The sequence below is a fragment of the Coffea eugenioides genome, chromosome 1 (genome assembly GCF_003713205.1).
Source record: "Coffea eugenioides isolate CCC68of chromosome 1, Ceug_1.0, whole genome shotgun sequence".
Lineage (NCBI taxonomy): Eukaryota > Viridiplantae > Streptophyta > Magnoliopsida > Gentianales > Rubiaceae > Coffea > Coffea eugenioides.
In genome coordinates, this window is record NC_040035.1 from 39917242 (window position 1) to 39941245 (window position 24004).

The 24004-nt window shown below is 36.3% G+C and overlaps 2 protein-coding genes across 3 annotated transcripts; both read right to left on the reverse strand.

Moving 5' to 3' along the window:
• Positions 1–1038: 1038 nt before the first annotated feature.
• LOC113751011 (abscisic-aldehyde oxidase-like) lies at positions 1039–11166 on the reverse strand. 2 transcript variants are annotated; one of them, XM_027294865.1, is made up of 10 exons: positions 10997–11166; positions 8058–9743; positions 6940–7199; positions 6618–6827; positions 6249–6467; positions 4270–5235; positions 3653–3748; positions 3399–3497; positions 2556–2745; positions 1039–1347 (listed from the first exon to the last, which is right to left on the reverse strand). In XM_027294865.1, the coding sequence occupies exons 1-10, from the start codon at positions 11154–11156 to the stop codon at positions 1133–1135; spliced, it is 4101 nt and encodes a 1366-aa protein (XP_027150666.1). In that variant the 5' UTR covers positions 11157–11166; the 3' UTR covers positions 1039–1132. The 2 variants fall into 2 exon arrangements, with proteins under 2 accessions (XP_027150666.1, XP_027150669.1); XM_027294868.1 differs by lacking the exon at positions 10997–11166 and having other exon boundaries at positions 8058–9105; positions 9219–9295.
• Positions 11167–14285: 3119 nt separating this feature from the next.
• On the reverse strand, positions 14286–23156 carry LOC113772528 (abscisic-aldehyde oxidase-like). The gene is made up of 11 exons (XM_027317143.1): positions 22985–23156; positions 20204–21895; positions 19538–19797; positions 19217–19426; positions 18874–19092; positions 17517–18482; positions 16812–16907; positions 16507–16605; positions 16132–16321; positions 15275–15473; positions 14286–14343 (listed from the first exon to the last, which is right to left on the reverse strand). Exons 1-11 carry the CDS (start codon positions 23154–23156, stop codon positions 14286–14288), a joined length of 4161 nt encoding a protein of 1386 aa, XP_027172944.1.
• Positions 23157–24004: the final 848 nt, after the last annotated feature.

Consider the following 24004-nt stretch of genomic DNA (forward strand, 5'->3'; position numbering starts at 1 on the left):
AAAGAACCAAAGATCTATTGTAGCATTTCTAGGTGCATGCATTGGTTAAACCAAAACAGCCCAGAAACTATAGAGCAACGCCAAACGTTGTGACGTATTGGATCAACAGCAAAAGCCTAAGGAAAGGCTAATACACATAGGAATCTGAAATGCAAGAAATGCAAAATCTGAAATAAAATGCATCAGGCAGAAATAAAGGGCTGGAGGATCTGAGACCAACTACAACAAAAGAGAGATTGTCTGCATGCAATCTAGGCCAACTTGACTTAGCATAGGAACTTGGTTCTGTGCTGATATTGGGAATTGGATGTTATTGATTTAGTATTATTGTAATCAAACAGAATTGAAAACCTTTGCTGGTTTGTTGGTTGGTTGGTTGCTGATGTAAAATTAATGCTGACAGATCCAACTTGGATTTCTGGTTTTGAACCCTTTACCCAGATTGATGCAGTCATCACTATTCATTGACAAACTAGTGATGTTTGCAAGTCCTTTAACAATTAATCTTTGATCTTCAAATCAAGAAAGAAAAAACCATAACAATGCAAAATCCATTGTTTTCCTTAAATTAGATTAATTATTGTAGGGATGAAATGAAGGTCTTCTTCAGCTGATTGATCTATCTTGGCAAAATCCATGATCGGACTTAGACTATTTGTAACAAGGCTACGATTACAAAGGACAGCTTTCTCAAAATATCAATACAATCTAACCTTCAAAAACATGGAAAAGTAGGCAGTTAAGAATCTCACTGAATAAAGAAAATTAGACATTTAAAAAGGACTCATTTTTTATTTAGTGACAGTGTATATACAACTTAGATGAAAGTCACACGTGTAAAACTTATATTCTAATTCGAATTAAACTTAGTTGGCATACAATTAAATCCTATAGTATATAAAAAATTAATCCAATTAAGAAAATGGTAATCAAATCAATAAAGCAAAAGTCACACTGGTTTATTTGGTTAACAATGAGCTACTAATAAAAGTAAACACACGCCTTGTTCAAGGAGGGTAACATTTTTCTCATAGGAAACTAAAAACTGTGATTATTACAGACACTAACTAATTATTACAATATTTACAGTTTTTTACAGACAAAAGCAAGATTGACCGCTTATGGCATTTTATTAATCGGTGAGCAAACTCTCCAAGTACCTCTCTACAATGTCCAAGCCACAGAGGTTCTTCACAACAGGCATGATAGCTGGGACATCCAACTGGAATGCTGAATCAGGTCCATCAATTCTGCTCCAAGATTTTAGCTGCTTTCTGGCTTCTTTAATCGCAGCTCTTGTTGCACAGTGTACTGAAACCGCCAGAAGCAGTGGTGGTTCGCCAGAGGCTATATAGCACCATTTGATTCCACATGTCAAGGTCAATATAATTTCATTCCTTGAATGGAAATGGAAATGTCTTCATGCACATGAGTCGGCTCAAGCTCTATCTAGGTGTGAAAGAGTGTCGTGCGTTTGCAGCAGTAATAGATACCTAAGCTAAATTCTCTGTTTTCCACCTTTCAGCTTTCTTCCCTTTGGACAAATTCATATTGAACTACTGCTGTTGCTAATTATGATCAGTAAGTCTTACTCTTCAATACAATTCTTCTTGATTTTATCGATCAATTTCCTTTATCTTGTGATAAGTAGCTTGCCACACTAGGAATTACATGTATATCATACTCTCACTATCCTCGTTTATCCAAAGAGTTTAGGAGACTCTCTTTAGTCAGGCATATCTCTACAAGTACCCTTCAACCGAAGAAATCATATATGGATTGTTAAGTGCTCCTAATGACATTAACATAAGCAGTTCTCTAGGGGATTAGTAGAATTAAAAAGTTGCTCATAATATTCATGATAGATATTTCTTTCCCAAGTAAGCAGTACATCGTAGTTTTTAGAACAAAAGAGAACAATGCATCTTGAAGCCACCATTAGTAAGGAACTACATCTTGAGGGTTCCATTGACATGTCAATTTAAATGCTGAAACATTATTATTTCTTCCCAAGCAGAGTTTGCTTTCAAAGAGTTCTAAGTTCTAACTACCAAAATTGATCATGTTCTAGGCCTCTGCTTCACTATCTTATCTTTTTCTTTATTTTGTATAGGAGAAGCCTCTAGCTCGGAATAGCTGAAGTCTGGTGACTAATCCATTTAGCCGTCCACAGCTGAGTCTCTTAAGCTGTTCTTTTTCTTACCACTTTGTTGTCTTTTATCCTCCAAAAGATTGCATGGCAACAAGTAGCTCATTATTCATTAGTTAAGATCACCAGAAAATTTCAAACAAAACACAGGTTACCTAAGTATTGTTGTGGCAATGGAGACAGTTAATGGAAATTCTCTTTTTCTCATTCAGGAAAAAGAAACTCATTACAATATTAGAGATTTATTCTGTAATCTTTCAGTTTTCCTTTCCAAACTCTATTTTCTATAATTCAAACAGATTGAATCAGTGCCTGCAACTTGAAAACAGCAAGCCAACAACGGAAGTAGAAGTTCAATTGACGGTAATGTTCCTCAAGAGACAGTAGAGAAACTTAAAACAAATACCTTTAGATGATAGAACACGTTTTTTGTTATGTCCACTGTTCCAAACTTCAACATTGAGCTGCTTTGGAATGGTGTCAATTGTTGGGATCTTGTATGTCCATGTGCTGTCTGAAATTGTCAATCCATCTGCATCTGTAAGGTACTCTTCGAGCATGAAGAACCCAATCCCTTGAACAAAAGCTCCTTCAATCTGTAAGAAGAAATTTCAGGCATAGTAATTGAGGGCTATTCACCAAAATATCATGGTTTTAATCGAAATAATAATAATATAGTTGTTTTTATATGTTTTCCATAAGAACAGAAATCAATTTTCCCAAAATCGGACTTTGGAGTGGATTTTAAAGAAATCGACTTCTGCTTACTTATTCCCTTAGACCAGACTTCTCCATTCTTTACTTCCAAATTCTCTGTTCTTCCTCCTCGATAGTTGGCCTATCTCTCGTCAATCCTCTCATTGTCTCTTAATACTCATCAAACCAACAGACTCTTTGTAAAGACAGATGAATTGAAAAAGGTTGAACTATTGTGTAACGCTTGCATCAATAGGTGCAGTTTTTACTTGCAATTTTTTTTCTTCTTCCTTTTTTCTTTTAATTTTAATTTCAATTTAATGCCAGAAAACTGTGGTAAATAACCCTAGTGAATGAGCTCAGCTTATTTAATACATCCAGATGTATATTGAGATCATGAGGTACAACAATAAATATTCTCATAAAAGTTAAACAATAGATCAAACATTAGATATGAGGTGCAATAATTAATATTCTCATAAAAGTTAAACAATAGACCACAAATTAGACGTGGATAACTTCCATACAGCAGTGAGAAAAGCAACTATCTAACCTGTCCCAAATCCACTGCAGGATTCATGCTCTGTCCACAATCATACATGATATCTGATTGCATAATTTTAGTTTCTCCAGTCAGTATGTCTATCTCTACCTGCAAGAACAACAGCTTATTCATTGATACCATCATTTCAAGACCCCAGAAAACACCTATTTTATGCTGTATCTGGCTTGATCAAGAAAGGTGCATACTGGAAGATTACATAACTTCTGTTGTCTCAAAGATGAAGTTGATAGGAGCACATTTACCTCACTAACAGCAGCACCATAGTTCAAATACTGCATGGAATTCAAATCAGGAACATAATAAGAATTCACTGCCAAGTTCACAGCTTCAAAATGTGCCTGCAGTCACGGAAACCACAAAATCAACACTTAACCACACATACAATTTGTGCACCTGCTAGAGTGACCAAAAACCCTGGACAGGTTTGAAAGTGGCAATGTAATATGAAAAGGGTATCTTTAACATGTTTACCAAGCTCGTAAACAACACAAGAGCCTGTTGATACATCCTTGTTGAATAGCTATGATTTCTATCCAATATTTGTATTGATTAATCCATGATCAAAATACGCATTGTTGCCTTTGTGATATTTTGTGGTTCATCATACTGACCTAATTTTTAAACCAAATCTTTTCTAAGAAAAACTTCATCGAGAGAACTTAATTTGGGTTTTTATGGTTGTTTCAAATATACCATGACGGACTCTCTGTCTCTGAAGTAATGCTACCAAATGACATATTGGAGGAAGACGAGAAGCTCATTTGACTAATGGAACACGAGGGTGCTTCAGTCAAATTTATAATTTAAAGTTACATCATGGTGGCGCTAAGAAAAGCAAGTCACATACAGATGAAGATACCTGAAGTATCAGGGCATTCCAGTTAACTGCACCCATTTGCTCCTGCAACTTACTTTTGAGCGGGCCTAGTCTTTCAACTAAGATGTTGCAGCATAATCTGACAGCTTCACAGCTTGATTCAGACGTTGTGCTTCCAGAAGTGAAACCTCCTTGTACTAAGCTTAAGCTGTCTGACTGTATAACTCGTACTTTTTCCAAAAGGTTTTCAGTTCCATCACATCCAATTGAACTGAGAGCATATGCAGTCATCTGTTTCACCTTAGTCCAGAGCCCCTGTCCCAACTCAATTCCTCCAACTTCTACAACAATAGATCCATCCCAAAGTATGCTAACTCTGCCTGGGGTTGGTCTTACTATAAGTTGATGAACAATTGGAACCCGTGAAATACCTCTTTTATGCCACCTGTTGCGCTGATTAAATTGCTCTATCGTTTTTATTCTCTGGACCATACATGAAGATGCACCCAATTTATCCCATATTTCACCCAAAGTATACTCTGGCGCTTCACCTGCTGATCCCCCATAGAACACATTAAGGCTTTCAAATGTGTGAAGATTTATATTCCTAACAGAATCTACCTCCATTAAGAGTATGGATGCAACATTTTCTACTATAGTTTCAGCAATAAAAGATCCTTGCACCTCCCCAGGGCCTCTCATTGCTGTTTTGCTAGAATGGTTAGTCTTGCAAACTTTTATGTCAAAAGACAATGCACCCCAATTATACTTTTTAAGGGAACCAAGCACGTTTAATGGCATCACAGGGCTTATATCCGCCCCTATCCCTGCATCAATTAGTATGTCAAGGTGCAAGGCTGTGACCTTTCCATTTGATTTGAATCCAACACTATAGGTTATTTTCATGGGATGTCTTCCTCCAGTTATTATCATGTCAGTTTTGCGATTGAGATATGTCCTCACTGGGCGGCGTAATTTATGTGCTGCAAGTGCACATGCTGTAGCAACCTAAACAACACAGTTTTAAGTTCATGCATCAATAATAATAGGCTACGGAAACAGAAGAAACCATAAGTCAGATGACAAGTAGAACAAAAGACCAGGATACACAGAAGAACAATGGTAAGTTTTGGCACAACAATGATAGAGATATGGAAACAGAAGAAGCCATAATTCAGGCAACAAATAGAACAACATATCAGAAAATATTGAAGTCTGAGCATGCAAATGCAGAATTGGAGATGCATGTTTTTATGCACTAGATCCGCACAGGCAAACAAACAGGATACTATTATTAACACTAAACTGTGTCAGGCTTTCCTCAAATCCAATAATCTTGGACCATTTCTCGTTTTGATGACTACCAGCCACCAAATGAAAAATAAAAGGAAAAAGGAAAAAAGATGCAAATTTATGAGATTTCATTCTTAGATCAGGATAGAGACCTTTTCTTTATATTTTCATAATAATAAACAAAGACATTACACCATATTTGCATTTCTTTATCCCTAACTTCAGAAGTCCATATGTCCTTCATCAGGAATCAAAAAGAAACTGCGAGGAACATGAAAAGAAGAATATCATGGTCCACTGGAGTCAAGATATGGCAGCCACCCAAGTATCCAGCATAGTGGAAAATGTATCTTGTTTGCTTTGCTAATCAAATATAAAATATATTGTACGTATCAGATTGCAGTAGCAATTTGAGAGATTTGAGACGTACCATTGATTACCTAGGAAGAGCTTAATTGCAGATGCAGACAATGAAAATTACTGTATGTAACTTCAAATATTGATAACAAAAAAGTCTTTCTCAATTTCTTTAAACAGAATTAGCTGTGACAGTAGCAGTATTCTGCTTTTGTTCTTTCCTTAACGACGTGAATTCAGGTTAACATCTATGCATGCATAAGATTTGTTCATCCTCAAGTTATATTTGCCTTCCACTTTCCGTAGCAATCATCTACATTTGCATAAAACATATTAAGAAAAAACTAAACATTCTTACTAATGATACTCACAGGCATTGCTCTTATTGCCTTGCCACCAAAGCCTCCACCAACCCTTCTTGTAATTACACGAACATTATGCTGTGGAAGACCAAGACATTTTGCGATCACAATCTGAGCATACTCTGGAACCTGAATTGAACTATAAACCACCATACAATTGTCTTCATCTGGGACTGCTAGAGCCGTTTGTGTCTCCATATAAAAATGGTTTTGTGATCCAAGTTTGATCTGGAAATCATAGCCAGCAGATAAAATTGGTAATAAGCATGGGTTGCCCACTATCTAATACTGCAATAATATTCTTGAAAATATGAAGACCACTACCACTATAGGAGAATATTGCGAAACAATTGAAGTCTGAGAAATTGTTTAGAGTACCTCAGAACAGAGGATTTTGTGATCAGCTTCAGCCATTCCTTTTGAGAAATCACCAACCTTTTCTGGGTACAGGAAAGGAGGGACCTCAAAAAAACTTGACCTCTTAACAGCTTCTTCAACAGTTAAAATTGGTGGATCCAAATTCTCTGTGTCATAGTTGATGACAGCTGAGTTGGCTGCAATATTGGCAGACTTTTGTGTTTCTGCTACCTAAAAAGTTGTTCCATTTAGAGTCATTAACAGGATATAGTGACGAATAAATGGATTCATGGGGAAGGAATACCTTGAATCAACAGAGAAGATATTGAAAGTATGGATTTACCACCAATGCAATCGGCTCGCCTGCACATCTGGTTAGATCATCAGCAAACAAAGGTTCAACACCAAATATTGTCTTAGATCCGACATTTTCCCCTCCTTCTGGAATATCTTTGTATGATATAACAGCAGCAACTCCATTAAGTTGAGTGTATGACTTTATTTCAACACCTCTTACGTGTGCTAATGGTTTTGTACTATAGATAAATGCTCCATGCAGACAGTTTGGAGGTGAAGGAATGTCATCAACATACACTGCTTCCCCTGAAAAATGAACTGACTTAGATTCAAAGACATGAGAAACTATCCTGTCTCTTAGTTACAGAGTAGATCTAGGTAACATAAAAACCTTGAGGACCTATTCATGCTTTGTTTCAGCAGAGAAGAGAGGAGGAAAAGTAGGCAAGAGGGAAGTTGGAGAACAGCTTAGATTAGGAGGACAAAGGAGAAGAAATATGATCATGATGGATAAAGATGAGGAAAAGAACATAACACAAGGTACACATCTAAAATTTTGATGTGATTTACAATTTTAACGTCCAATCTGTAAACAACTTCGGCCATGTCCAGACCCCTGAAATTCAAAATCTAGAAGAACAGAGCAAGAGAACAGCCATAAACGAGATTTCCTTTGAAAAATATGGAATACATGCTAAAGTTTAGATCCAATTCTGGATTTCCAAGATTGAAGTTAAGAGTTATAAATATAGTCACTGTGCAAGAGAGAAGCACGTGCTAACACATTCTTTGAACACATTCAGATTGTGGAGATCTGCTTAAAGTCAATTTTAAAGAAACTGCTGTAGATGAAACAAGACATAAAAAGTACTATGCAAGTTCTAACTGAAGCTCTCATAGATCCTGTTCCAAAACCAGGTTAGCCATTAAAAAAAGATTACCATGATCCGAAGCTAGGCTGCAGAAAACTAAACCAGGAATCCAAAAACCAAAAAATAAAAGAGCTAGGGCCTCGAAGGGCCCTTACCACTAACCAATTGAAGAACTTCAATAACTAGAACTGAAGGAACCAGAGACATTGGAACTCTAACTGTCTGACATATTATTAAACTAGACATGTCTGGGACAAACTAAATATCCAAGAAAACTAAAAGAGAAATAAACCTGAAGCTTGAATGGCAGAACCAGACTTAGTCGTTGGTTCTCCGACTGGATAGTATTCTCTACCGGATTGCACCTCCTGCTTTGCAGATGACAACACTGCTGAATTCACCAATTGACCAGTAGAAATTTCATTACAGTTTGTGGAAGAATCCTTTGGCAGATGGCCGACAAGTTCATCAGATAAACCACCACAAATAGCAGAACCAAAATTGACAAATGGGGAAAGAAACTGAAAAAGGAAACTAACAGCCAAACTACTCCGATAAGCAGCATATGAAGTGCCAAATTCAGGTATTACAGCTCCTTTGACTAATTTTACTGCTTCATAAAGAACATTAGCACTTAGCCTTTTTCCTGAAAGGTAATCTTCAACCTTCCTTGCTCGTATTGAATGTTTTGTCCCATAAGCACCAAAAACCAGACGGATATCATTTACGATAACTCCATTTGCATGAGACACATTAACCAGGAAAGCAGCATTCAAATAAGGCAAAGCATTTCCGAGGGGTCTTGGTGAAGCACGATAGGTCTCAAAAGCCAATTTGGAACCAGATCCACCGTTACCATTTATTTTTCGATCCAATAATGGTACCTGGATACTGAGAAGCACACTTCTCGTGTGTATTGGTGGTCTTGCCAAGAATTCTTCCAGTGTGAGAGTTTCATGCTTATGACCAGTCATTATACTAACAGTTGAACTAACAGCAATAAGAATAGTAGTTATATCTGAAGGAAAATGTTTCCTTTGTGCCATCACCAAGTTCCCCCCAATACTTCCTGAGTTCCTAATGAATCCTGAGGCAATTTTCTCCATGTGATTGGCAATTTTTAGAAAGACTTGCTTGCCATCAGAAGAAGAATTTCCTGTATCATTTTCCTTCAGAAATACAATAACTCTAGAAATTGTCACAGCAGCCCCAATGATAATCTCCTTCTCATTTCTTCTAATCATCGAAAGCTCAGGTACATATCTCAGATCAATGTATCTGTCATAGTGCTCTAGTTCCTTGTAGTAACCCATCCCAGTGCTGCCAACTACTAGCTTAATCTGCACATCATCAGCAACATTGGAGTTGAACAAGCTTCTAAGCTCCTCAAGATTTGTAGGAATGTACCAAGAAAAGTTTTCTAAATTTATCTTCATTTTTAACGTGGACCTACCTTTCAAAAACTCTGGAAATTTAGTAACCCTATCTTTCGGATAATATGAAGGCAATCTCTTCAATTTAACCTCCTTTGGCTCTCCTTTTCTCCAAAAAGAATTGATTCCCAAATCCTCCAAATCAACATCTGCAGCAAAACTTTTGCAGGCATCAGCTATGGGTCTATAACCAGTACAGCGACAAAGATTTCCAGCTATAGCCCTTTCAGCTTCAGAAACAGTAAGCTTGGAGAATCCTGTTAGAGGTTCGGGCCCATGTGTTTTTTCAGCATTGGTGAGTGCTGAGAAAAGTGACATGCACATTCCAGGAGTGCAAAAACCACACTGAGATGCGTGGAAGCCAGCAAACCTTTCATGAATTGGATGGAAACCATCTTTACTATTTCCTAGTCCTTCACTTGTAGTGATTGAGCAGCCATTTAGACTGCAAAGAAGTGTAAGACATGAACTTACAGTAAAATCCTCGACTTGATCAAGAATAGGGTCATGCTTTGACAACAATACAACACAAGCACCACAACCACCTGTCTTGGCAGAGCAATGGAAAGCTTTAGTTGAATAAACATCATTAATAAGTAATGTGTGCACACGGTGAACTAATTTTGAAACAAAACATAAAGGCACTATAACTCAGTTAAGTTTTGCAGAATATTCCTGATCTAGAGAAATTTCTTGGCACCTCAAGATGCTTGCTAAGTACAAGGTGAAAAGCAAAATAATAGTGTCAAAATATTTGTTAGAGAAGTTCTCCAGTAAACCAGTTAACAGGTAAGGAAAGCTCGCAACTAGATCAGCCATATGGTAATTCAGGATAACTTTCTTGAAATCTATATTCCACATCAAATGCAACATAAATAAGCTTATAAACCTAGTGTACCAAATTTATTGAGAAGAAGACAGTTCCAGTTCAGTAACAGAACTTCGATTCAAGTTAGAAATTATGTCAAACTTCAATTTAGTACAGAATTTCTATTCCTCCATAATTGAAACATCAAATACTATGATTTCATTTTTAATAATAAGTTGGTTGTAACCATTTAAACATGACAACGTAAACCAATTCCTATCCTTGAAACATTCTCCAATTACAACCATGTCAATCTGTGAGACATGTGGAGACTTAAATTCCAATAGCAATTCAGATTATGAAAATCATGCCATTCATTTTGGTGATATATTGAGCGAAAAAAATACTCTGGGCACAATATAAGAATCCATTGGCCCCTGCAGTGAGGCCAACTGCCAGAGAATGTAAGCACCAAAGCATTCCACCGCCACCCCTCACCCCCACCCCAACCAAAAAAAAAAAGAAAGCATTTTCAGCCAAAGCAGTTGCTTATTTTATTTGAACTCAAAAAGTCGGATCCTAGAGAATCTGATATCTTGTTAATTATACATTCTCAACCTTAATGCTTTTGAATTTCAACCTATTTCTATAATTCGTTCCACTTCCTAATTCTAGGCTCCAACAAACTTTCCCCCCACCCCACTCCAAGAAAACAATGAAGCATTAAATTAAATCAACAAATATATGAAAGCAATCTGCAAAATCGTCATTACTTATCAACCTTAACAAGAAGTTCAACTCATTCTGCATTTGGGGCCAAATGGACAATCTCTCTGTCTGTCAAACAGAAACAACAGATACAAAAAGACCAATCCATCTTAAAAACACTTCAAGAACTCCTAGCAGCATACGCAAAACTGAATTTACAAACTGCAACATTAATAAAAGATGCAAAAACAACGCAGTTGGATAAAAGAGAAATAGCCTGACCTTCACCACAGCCAAGCTTTGGACTCTTGAAACGAGTATGAGAGCGCAAGAACTCAAGCAAAGTAGTTGAAGGGTCGATATTTGTCAGCTCAAACTTCTCTCCATTGATTGCAAACACAAGATTTCCATTCCTAGGACCCTTTTTCTCAGTTTCCTCCATTTTTGAGCAACCTGAGCTGTTCCTTAGAGGGAATAGAAGCTCAGGGACGGACTCAGAAGCTTGTATATATCAGGAAAAAAGAACAGAAGAAAGTAGCCATCTTTGTCCTTTTGCAGTTAAAGTCTACAAGAGAATAACAGTTAAAGTGTTGCTGACCCCCAGTGAAACCATTCAGTAGTTTAATGCGTCCTAGATTTTACACACATGCACACATTGGTGTCACATGTCAGCTCTTGTCTTAAAGTTAGCGTTAATTTCAACTCCAACCTCTTCAAATTTCAACAAATCAGACAATTGCCCTTCATACTTAGGGATGGCAATTGGAGCATGTGCACCGTGCACACAAGGGGGCTAATGGAGCGGGAGGTGGGCCGGGACGGGGGGAAATTTTCTTTCCCCCTTAAAAATGGGGCGGGGACTGAGGAAGTATACCTCCGCCCCATTCTCGTCCCCGCCACCTGTTAAAAATAATTATATATATAATTAATTACAAACTTATAAAAATAATATTATTAATTATAAATATTATATAATATATATTAGTATATATAATATAATTAATATTATCAATTATATTAATAATTATATATTTCTACTAATAAAAATTATTAATTATATATGCTAAACTTACTAATATGTTTATATTATATTCCTAATTACATTTAATACAATAACAATTATTTTCTTTAAAAAAATACAGTAATAATTTAGTGATTGTATTTGTCTCAAAAATAAAAATTTGACTACTTTAGTTGTACTTGTCTCATTATATTAGATTGTATTTAAATAACTTTTGTTTGATTATTTTTATAGATTTCAATTGTGAAATTATAGTGGATAATTACTTGGTGATGTATTGATATTTAAGTACTTGATTTTTTACTAAAATTTAGTTACAATGCAATTATACAACAAAAAATTTTTAACCCTTGGGGGAGAAGCAAGGGGGAGGAGGGTAGATAGGACTAGTGAGCAGTAAGACCTCACTCCTGCCTCGTTGTCATTCCTATTTATAGTTGATGTCATATACTTTTTTCTACATGTCCCATGCCCCTCCTTCCTCCCCTCCCGGCCCCCCGGCGCCGCGGCTGCCAACACTCAACCAAAATGTCATATACAGTCATCCTCAATAGGGATTTTTACATACTTTATCTAGGGAATTGGGAAGGACAAGAGCTCATCTATTTTTGGAGTGCAAGATCACATTTATTTACGTCCATATTGTATATTGTTTTCACGTTCATTATATCAGGCTATCATTAAAATTTTTATTATTAGCGGGTATCTATAGGCAAATATTATTATTTTTTACTAATATACAAAATCTTCTATACTTTTTTCTATGATTAGAAAAATGTTTTAACAAAATTAAAATTTTGTCAATATGTGTGAGTACGATTGAACTATATAAGAATGAATAATGTTTATATGTACTGTTAGTTTATACATTATTACGATTGGATGCATGGCACATGAGCAAATTTTAAATTTTAAATTTAAATTTTGCACATATGTCATATATCTAATGGTGATAGTATATACACTGACAGTACATATAAGATTAATCCCATAAGAATTATATAATGCCCTAAGACGAACCTTCCTTTCATCCTAAATTTGTCTTTTTACATTTCTTAGACATTCGACCAAAACTCACAAGTGTCAACAACTATCATGCTTTTGTACGGTGGAAGTATATGCACCAACACAACAATTGCGTGCAATCAACTCAAAAAATATGTGAACTACCAAATAACACAAAGAAAGAATAGAACTGTTTTGGCACATTCATTGAAGGGTTTGAATCAAATTCAATCCCACCCACTCAGTATGAAACAGTATGATCTTGACATGTGCCGTTTTGCACAATTGCAAAAATTGCACCATTTTGATGTCTTGGTTTAATGCTGTGCAGAAAACGGATCACAAATAGGAATGAAGCCAAACTTCTATGAATAGTTTTGCTTTCTTTTGCTTCTTGAATTATTTAAGTTGTTTTCTTTATTCATTTATTTTATTTATGCGTCAATTTTTTAAGGGGGCTAAATAAATTGCAGAAGTTCTGAAAAAGAGCATTGATGGGAAAAAAAAAGAAAGAGTTAGAAGATGAAGTGGGATATGTAGCACGCATGAATGATGTTGTCGTCCACGGAAAGACTAGTTTTAGTGGCTACAGAACTCTAGTGCAGAGAGAGAGAGAGAGAGGGAGGGTATAGAGATGTTGAGTCAAAAATAGAGAATGGCAAATTGGATATACAGGAGGAGGTGCTGCCAATTTCCTAGTTAGAAACTAGTGATGATTATTTGTCCGTAACTTTGTGGTAAATTAGGGATTATTACCATCCTATTTTTCATCATTTGTATAATGCGTTGATGAGTGTGAAATCTATTCATACTTTACTTGTTTATTTGTGGAGCTCAATTTTAGACAAGTTTAACTGAGCTAAATCTGAGTCGAGCTAAAATACTGTGAATTATTTTACATGTGAATTTGATAATTTTTATGCTAATTGAGTCAAGTTCGAGCCATACTTACAACATTTGCAAATATAAATGCTATTCAAAATTTTTTAAATTTCCAAGGACGAGCTCTTACTGATTCGGACTTGATTCGAGTGTCCGAGTAATTAGTTTGCCATTTAATCATATTGAAGATAATCATTTCTAATTGTAAATTTGATCACACTTATATATGCTTTATTACACAAATAATTAAAGTTAATCACAAACATCATTCTTTAAATCTGTCATATTAAACATTCAGTTCGTGAATTTCAGTGTGATTACTTAAAATCAAATGCAAATCAAAAACGAAAAATAAATGCCAGAATTTTAGGTTAAGGAGATATTAGTTTAGTGCTCACACCAAACAAAAGGAGAAAGCAACCAAACAAAATTTTACGTGAATTATAAATAATTTGCTAAATTCATTGAAAAAGAAATATACTGTAGCATTATTTATACACAATTATACAACATTATTTATCTTCTTTTTCGGGACCAAGGGAAAATAAAAAGAAGAGTAGCTGAAGAAGAAGACCGGATCCCATTTCCCTAAATACATAGGCCTCGACTCAGCGGCCTTAGGATTTGGGCTACGACAGGCTGAAACCCATTATACAATTGGACTTATATGGGATTATGATGAGCCCATAAGTTTTTTTCATTTTTTTTCTCTTGGTTTTTCTTTTCTCCTACTTTTTCTTCTTCTTTCTTTTTAATTTTTCTTGTTTGAAATTTGTCTCTAGTTGAAATTATGAACTGAGGATTTACCAGTCTATCTATGAAGAATAGAAACATTTAATCCAAATTAAGGAATTACATGGTTGTTCAACTTTTTTTTTTTCATGCTAAAAAGCAAATTCTCAAAGCTCAAAATCTCTAGATTTATATACGATGCATGTATATCAACGATGCCCTTCTTTTAATTAGTTGTAATTGCATTCTATTCTTTTGCTACAGTCATTTGTAATTAAAATTCAATTTCATGTTAATTTATACTACATATGTTGAGAATATTGGCACTTCCATATTGGACATTGGCAATCCAATTAACTGCATTAGTTTACTATTGATGTGTTAGTACCATTTTCATTGCCTTGAGATAAAAGAATGAACTTAGAAATTTTCTAAGTTAATATTGAATTGATTGCCTGCAAGCTAATGTAGATAGCCATTTCTTGGAATCCCAATTGAGTTAAGCAAGAATTTAAGATGGTAGCCTCTTCATTCTTCAAGCTGGTTTTCTGAACATTTACATGATCATAATAAGTTTGTGGGAGATTTTCTGTGCAAGTTGATAGATTGTAGTTTGTTTGCATCATTGCATGAATGTAAATCAACATGAACATGCACAATAGATCAGTCCTTTACCACGGCACAGGCTCAGGGTTTTTCACCAAGAAACAATATATGATACAGAAAATCACAAGATCAATAACATAGGAAAATGTGGCACTTTAATAAGGTAATGATATTGATCAAAGGAGATTTCCCTATTTATTTTGCCTTATGATGATTTGCTATCATTCAAGGAGAGTAACAACATGCATTTGTCCTATGATTGTTGCATACACTGAGGTTAAGTGTCTGTGGGATCATCAAATCCATGGAGCAAGCATTCCAAGTACCTTTCCACATTATCCAAGCCACAGGCTTTCTTCACAACAGGCATAGTAGCTGGGACATCCAACTGGAATGCTGGATCAGGTCCATCAAGTATGTTCCAACTACTTAGCTGTTTCCAGGCTTCTCTAATTGCCTCCCTAGTTGCACAATGTACTGAGGCCGCCAGAAGCAATGGTGGTTCTCCAGAGGCTACAAAATGGTCCAGTTCCAGCTTAAAAATCCATACAAATTTATTGCTTGCATGTGCAGATTTGTTCATGTGCCCCAGCCAGTTGGTTTATCTTAAATTTCTTGGACTGATTGTTTCACATTTCAATTCCAATGCTAAGAAGTTTACATCTATTATCCCATTACATTTTTTTCCTCAAACAGTTCCAGTTATTGATATTAGCAAATACATCATCAATTGTAATACCTAGATTAGCAGTGGTGGTAGGTCTCTTTTGTAGATAGAAGGTTAACTATTCATAACAGTCTAATAGCTCAAGTCTGGTGGATCATACGTTTTGCCACCTTCAGTTGGATGTTAGGACAGCTATGTATGTTTTCAGCACTAGGAACTTTGATACTTGCAATTTACTAGTTAAGATCATTCAATGATTACTGAATGAAAGATTACACATATTCTGTAGTGCACTGGAGTGTTCTAAGATGCATTATGAAAAGTTTTTAGTTTGAAGTAGGAAAAGAAGAGTCATCATTATTCTTCATTCTGTTTCCTTTGTTATTTCCAGACTTATGATACCAACAGATTTAGACAGCATGTGATGCCAGAAAGCAGCAAAGACCATAATGCTTGTAGAAAGTCAATTGTCTTGTAACATAGTTGAGAAACTTGCAGAGATACCTTTAGATGATAGAATGTGCTTTTGGTGATGTCCACTATTTAGCACTTCGACATTCAACTGCATCGGTATGGTATCAATAGTTGGGATTTTGTACGTCCATGTGCCATCTGAAATTGTCAATCCATCTTCATTGATAAGGTATTCTTCGTGCATAAAGAATCCAATTCCTTGAACAAAAGCTCCTTCGATCTGTAAGAAGAATATTGCAGGACATAGTGATCTCTTTGGCTATGAACTCGGTTTGCTTAGAAAATTAAAATGTGGATCGAGTAACAGACAACAAGAGATATACTCCAAATAAATTTAATCAATACAGCACATGTACATGGATATTTTCTGTAGATTGGATAGATATTAAGAAGAAGCTCACTAACCTGTCCCAAATCCACTGCAGGGTTCATGCTTTGTCCAGAATCATAGAGAATGTCTGCTTGCACAATTTTAGCTTCTCCTGTCAGTATATTTATCTCTACCTGCAATACAAACAAAGACATCATTTCAGACCATTCATTCTGAGACCAAAGCAGATTAGTATTCCATGATTTCTCCAATGTAATAGTATCTTGCTCAATTAAAATGGTCCATCACTGAATATCCATCATTTGAAGTTATATGAATAGATTAAGAGATAAACATGTCGTCATTGTCTCATAGAGAAAGCAGAGGAAAACAAATTTACCTCGCTAACAGCAACACCATAGTTCAGGTAACGCATGAAACTGGAATCAGGCACATAGTAAGAATTTGCAGCCAAGTTCACAGATTGATAATGTGCCTACAGTCAGAGAAATCCCAAATGAAAAATGTGAAAAGAGGCCACAGCAATTTATTCAACATTTAGTCTGACCAACAATCCTAGACAGGTTGAAGAAGCAGCAAAGGAAGATTTTTTGCTCCCCCAACCTTTTCCTTCTGTTTGACAAGAAGGGGAAGACAAGGGAAGAAGAAGTGGGATGGGAATATGGTGACCATAAGAATCAAACCCTCATATTTGTACCTAAAATATGGAAGTTATTAATCTGTAATCTTACTAGACTAGAAAATACTTTGTCCAGTCTTGGTAGGTTTATGATGGCTCATAGTTCCGGATGCCATATCGAATATTGTGGTTAATCACTTGAGAATCATGCAAAACAGATCTCTTTGTTCAACCCTAAATTTGGAAACATTTCATGGGGAGAACTAGATTGACAGAACTGAGCTAGTTATTGACTATGCTATCTATTTGTTTCTGAAAAAAGAATATCAAAATAACAGCAGATATTAAAGGAAGACAAGAATCTTGTCTTACAAATCAAACATGAGGAAGCGTAGATCAGATTATCACCTAGAGTTATAACATGAAGAAGTTAGGAAAAGCATCCAACAGGGTGATGAAAGATACCTGAAGTATCAGGACATCCCAATTAACAGGACCCATTTGTTCCTCCAACTTACTTTTGAGTGGGGCTAGTCTTTCAACTAAGACATTGCAGCATAATCTGACTGCTTCACAGCTTGATTCAGATGTTGTGCTTCCAGCAGTGAAACCCCCTTGCACCAAGCTTAAGGTATCTGCTTGTACAACTCGTACTTTTTCCACCAGGTTCTCAGTCCCACTACATCCAATTGAACTGAGAGCAAATGCAGTCATCTGTTTTACCTTAGTCCAGAGCCCCTGGCCTATTTCTATTCCTCCTACTTCTACAACAATGGATCCATCCGAGAGTATGCTAACTTTTCCAGGGGTTGGTCTTAGAGTTACTTCATATATAATTGGAACCCGCGAAATACCTCTTTTTTTCCATCTGTTGATCTGATTAAACTGCTCTATCATTTCCTTTCTCTGGAGTAAGCATGAAGATGCACCCAATTTTTCCCACATGTCGGTCAACGTATATTCTAGTGCTTCACCTGCAGACTCCCCATAGAACACATTAAGGCTTTGAAATGTATGAAGATTCAAGTTCCTAACAGAGTCTACCTCCATGGAAAGTATGGATGCTACATGTTCTATAACAGCTTCAGCAATAAAAGATCCTTGAGCGTCCCCAGGAGCTCTCATTGCAGATTTGCTAGAATGATTTGTCTTGCAAACTTTTATGTCAAATGACAGAGCACCCCAATTATACTTTTTAAGGGCTCCAATTATCATTGCTGGCATGAGGGGGCTTATATCTGTAGATATCCCTGAATTGATTAATATGTCAAGGTGCAAGGCTGTGACCTTTCCATTTGATTTGAATCCGACACTGTAAGTTATTTTCATTGGATGTCTTCCTCCACTCAATATAGTGTCAGTCTTGCGATTGAGATATGTCCTGACAGGGCGGCGTAATTTATGTGCTGCAAGTGCACATGCTGTAGCAACCTAAACAACACAACTGTTGTTAGTTCTTGCACCAAACAAAATAGGGCTATGGAAACATGAGACACCATAAAAGACATAAGAGCAAATCAGAAAGTGGATTGAATTCTGAGCTGTATATGCACATGCATATTTCTATGCATCAAACACATCATAAGCTCATCTTGAGTCTCCACTTATCTCCCCTCGTGCAGAGCATGCCCGGAGACTCCCATCCACCAAAAAGCAAAATAAAACGATGAGGGAAAGAGTGATGCAAAATTGATGGGATTTTTCTATAATTTCAGGGTAGCATCTTTGATTTATGATACTAAAGATGGCAACATAATCTCCAATGGAAGCAAATAGACTGTTAATGAGAGAAAAACTTAATTTTGATGTTATTAATACTCACAGGCATTGCTTTAATTGCCTTGCCTCCAAAGCCTCCACCAACTCTTCTTGTAATTACACGAATATTATGCTCGGGAACTCCAAGACATGTTGCGATTACACTGTGAGTGAGCTCTGGACATTGAATTGAGCTATAAACCACCATGCAATTGTCTTCATCCGGGACAGCAAGGGCAGTTTGTGTCTCCATATAAAAGTAGTACTGTGAAGGAAGTTTGATCTGGAAATTACAACAGCAGATGAATTTGGTTATAAGCATGGCTTTCCAGCATCTAATCCTGGAATGCTGTTCTTGACAATATCAAGACAGTTTCAGAAAATGTTTCAAAACTATTTGACAATACCTCAGCAGAAAGAATTTTGTGATCAGCTTCAGCCATTCCTTTTGAGAAATCACCAACCTGTTTTGGGTACAAGAAAGGAGGGACCTGAAAAAAGCTTGACCTCTCAACAGCTTCTTCAACGGTTAAAATTGGTGGATCCAGATTTGCAGTGTCATACTTGACCAGAGCTGAGTTTGCTGCAATATCAGCAAACTTTTGTGTGTTTGCTACCTATAGATGTTCCATTTACAGATATTAACGGGCATATGATGAGACTCGTTAGCTTGAATTGTTAAGGAGTATCTACAATAGAAAGAGTGGACTGTGGAAGTATGGACTAACCACGAATGCTATTTGCTGTCCTGCACACCTGGTGAGGTCATCAGCAAATAAAGGTTCAGAACCAAACATAGCCTTAGATCCTACATTTTCCCCTTGTTCTGGAATATCTTTATAAGATATAAGAGCAGCAACTCCACTTAGTTGATTATTTGATTCCAAGTCCACACCTTTTACCCTTGCTAAAGGTTTTGTACTATAGATAAAGGCTCCATGGAGACAGTTTGGAGGTGATGGAATGTCATCAACATACACCGCTTCTCCTGTGAAATCGATCATGATAAACTAAAATGTGAAGAAAGATGATGATCATGATGGAAAAAAGTGATTCAAGAAAATAGTACAATGTACAAGTGGACAAAACTAGTATATTTGACATAAATAGAGATCAATCTTGCTTCAGTTTTGACATCAATTTACCACTATCATACCACCCCATCCCATTAAAACCAAAAAATAAAGGAATGGTGCAAGTAGCTATCCACAAATGAAGTTTAGATAGGGTTGAAGGCAACCTAATCCAGGTTTTCAAGTAAGTTCAAGACCTATGCCCCTAAAAGGCCCTTAACAGTAACGAATTGAACCTGGTACAACAATTGGAACTGAAGATATCTGACAAACCATGTCTAAGACAAACTATTCCCACAAAACTTTGGAATAAAAGTATACCTGAAGCTTGGATGGCAGCACCAGACTTAGTAATTGGTTCTCCAACTGGATAGTACTCTTTACTTGATTTCAACTCCTGCTTTGCTGATGACAACAATTTTGAATATTCCCATTGACATAGAGAAGTATCTCTATGGTTTTCCAAAGAATCCTTCAGCAAATCACCAGTCAAGCCATTGGATAGACCACCACAAGCCACAGAACCAACTCTCAAAAATGGAGAAAGAAACTGGAAAAGAAAACCAATTGCCAAGCTCGTCCTGTAAGCAGCATGTGAAGTGCCAACTGCAGGCATTACATCCACTTTAACTAACTTTACTGCTTCATATAGAACACTAGCACTTAGCATCCTCCCTGAAAGGTACTCCTCAACCTTTCTTGCTCTTGTTGCATGTTTAGTCCCATAAGCACCAAAAACCAATTGGATATTATTTACTAGAACTCCACTTACTTGATGAGACACATCAGCTAGGAATGCTGCATTCAAATAAGGCAAAGCATTTCCCAGTGGTCGTGGTGCAGCACGATAGGTCTCAAAAACCAATTTGGAATTGGATCCACTGTTGTTACCATTTCCTTTTGGCTCCAAATGCGGAATCTGGACACTGAGTAGCACACTTCTTGAATCCATGGGTGGTCTTACCAAAAATTCCTCTAATGTGATACTTTCATGCTTGTGACCGGTTGTTATACTAACAATAGAACCTACAGCAAGAAGTATAGTAGCTATATCTGAAGGAAAACTTTTTCTTTGTGCCATTACCAAATTTCCACCAATACTTGCTGAGTTTCTAATGAACCCTGAAGCAATTTTCTCCATATGGTTAGCAATCTTTTCAAAGACCTGCTTGCCATCGGAGGAATAATTTATGGTATCAGCATCCTTCAAACATGCAATAACTTTAGAGATTGTCACTGCAGCCCCAATTTCGATTCCATGGTGATTTCTTCTAATCGTTTGAAGCTCAGACAAATATCTCAAATCAATGTATCTGTCGTAATTATCTAGTTCTTTGTAATAACCCATCCCAGTGTTACCAACTACTAGCCTAAGCTTATCATTCTCAATCAAGTTGAAGTTCAACAAGCTTCTAAGCTCCTCAAGAGTAGTAGGAGTGTACCAGGAACTGTTTTCTAAATGCAAGCTCTTTGGTGACTTGGACCTACCTTTCAAAAATTCTGGAAATCTACTGAACCTACCATCGGGAGTATACAAAGGCAATCTACTAAACTTAACCTCCTTTGGCTCTCCTTTTCTCCAAAAGGAGTTCAGTCCCAAATCCTCCAAATCAACATCAGCAGCAAAACTTTTGCAGGCATCAGCAATGGGTCTATATCCAGTACAGCGACACAGGTTTCCTGCTATAGCCTTTTCAGCTTCAGAAACAGTCAGCTTGGAAAATCCTGGTGATGGTTCTGGCCTATTTGTTTTTTCAGCTTTTGCGAGTGCTGAAAAAAATGACATGCACATTCCAGGGGTGCAATATCCACACTGAGAAGCATGGAATCCAGCAAATCTTTGATGAATAGGATGGAAACCATCTTTACTGTTTCCAAGTCCTTCGCTGGTAGTAATTGAGCAACCATTTACACTGCAAAGAAGTGTTAGACACGAACTCACAGAAAAATCTTCAACTTGATCAAGCTCAGGGTTATATTTAGACAGCATAACAACACAAGCACCACAACCACCTGTGCCATTAAAAGAATAAAAAGTCTATTAGTTGGATGGACAGCTTCAACAAGTACAGCATGCACCCACTATTAGCCATCTTTAACACAATAGTCAAGTGAAGAAATTATACACTGATTTAAATTCTGTTGAATTTATCTATCTAGAGGCATAACTAATTTTTTTTAACCTGCTACCAGTATCATAACAAAAGATGTGAAATAAATTGTGTCAAAATATTTCTAAAACAAATCTACTAATGCAGTAACTGGGTTATAATGAAGCAATGTCAGTGATTAGATGGCAAAGTTCTCTCGAATTCTGTCTTCTCACATTCACTGCAATGTAGCAGAATGTCTCCTACGTTGAACGTCATATGAAGGCAATCCTAATTAAATCATAAGAGCTTTTAGGCTAAAGTAAGACAACTATGTCAGAGGACCGGAAATTTTAATGTATTTGGTCTGAAATAGTGCACCAAAAATAATTATGCAATTCCATGACAGTGAAGATTATATCCAGTGAATTAAAATTGGTTAGTTTAGACGTTTGAACTTGTTTTAAAAAAAAAAAATCATACCATTTGCCTTTGACAACGTGGTAAATGGAAAAATTCTTAAAAAGTAAGAAACTATTTAGCACTCAACCTGAAGTCAACTTTCAGAAGGGAAAGCAATAACATCTCATTCTGTTACACATTGGCATATGAAAAAAAAAAAGGCAATTTGAACTCCAAAAATCGAATTCTAGAGAGTATGTTTTATTGGTAATTAGATGTTATCAAGATCATTCCCTCTGAATTGTAACTGATTCCTCAATGGAACCAACCTCTGAATCCTAACACCAGCATCCCCAATAAAAGAAATCTCAAAAACTTGGCAGAAACAAAGAGATTAATAAAGAGCAAGAAAACATTGCAAGACGGTCACCAGTCAACCTGCACAAGAAGTTCACTCATTCATTCTCATTTTGGATCAATATGGCCATGCTTTCTGTATCCATCTGAAAATAGTTCAACAAATCACAACAGCAAATATAAACTGATAAACAGAAACTTAAAACATTAAGTACTCAAAAACCAGAAAACAAATCAAAGAATAGAAGCAGACCTTCACCACAACCAAGCTTGACACTCTTGAAACGAGTATGATAACGCAAGAACTGAAGCAAAGTAGTTGAAGGGTCAATAGTTGCCAGCTCAAACTTCTCTCCATTCACTGCAAACACAAGACTACCATTGCCAGCTTCTGAAGGCGGACTTTTTGTCCCATTTCCCTCCATTTTTATGTCAAATGAGCTGATCCCAGGTGGAAATCGAAGCTCAATGACTGATTGAGAACTCAGAAGCTACGTATATAATCTAAAAAATTCTCAACAAGCAGGTATATTTCTGCAGTCTAACAGGACTAACTGCTATATATCCGATGCCAAGACAATAAAATAACTAGTTGGTTGGTCCTTAGGTAGTAGCTTTACTCTGCGGAGACGTCGTGCCTTGTGCATTTTTCGAGAGTCAGAGACACGTTACATTAATTATACTTGCTTGCGCCTAAGAGTTAGTCTTAATTGCATTCCCACATCCTTAAATTTTGATCAGATTAACTTCAAATCCCTCATTTTTTGAGAAACTGATTTTAACCTGTTTGCCATGTTCTCACTTGTGAATTATCCTTACATGCGGTGTATATCCAACCAACTAGTGTAAGCAAAATCTTTATACTAAAAGTATAAAAGCGAAAGAATCATTAATCTTTTAAATTTTCCTATAACCGCAAAAATTATACTTAAGTGGGATGGCTCAAAACCCCCATCCTCCCATTTTCTCACCCCTTGTGTTTTAGACCTATATTATAACTACTAAGAGTAAGCTGCCATACTCTACCTCAATTTGCTAATATTATCATTACTACTACCAATAGTACTATTACTACTAGTAGGTTTCTTGAGTTAAATTAGGTTTCTTCAGTTGTCCAACAGTAGGTTTAACAATAGCAGCAAAATTAGATATAAAAAATGACATATAACAGTAATTATTTGTAATTACAGATAACTAATTGTGAATTTATTTTAATTAACACTCATTTATAATTATTAGGATACACATATATACATATATACATATATGTACA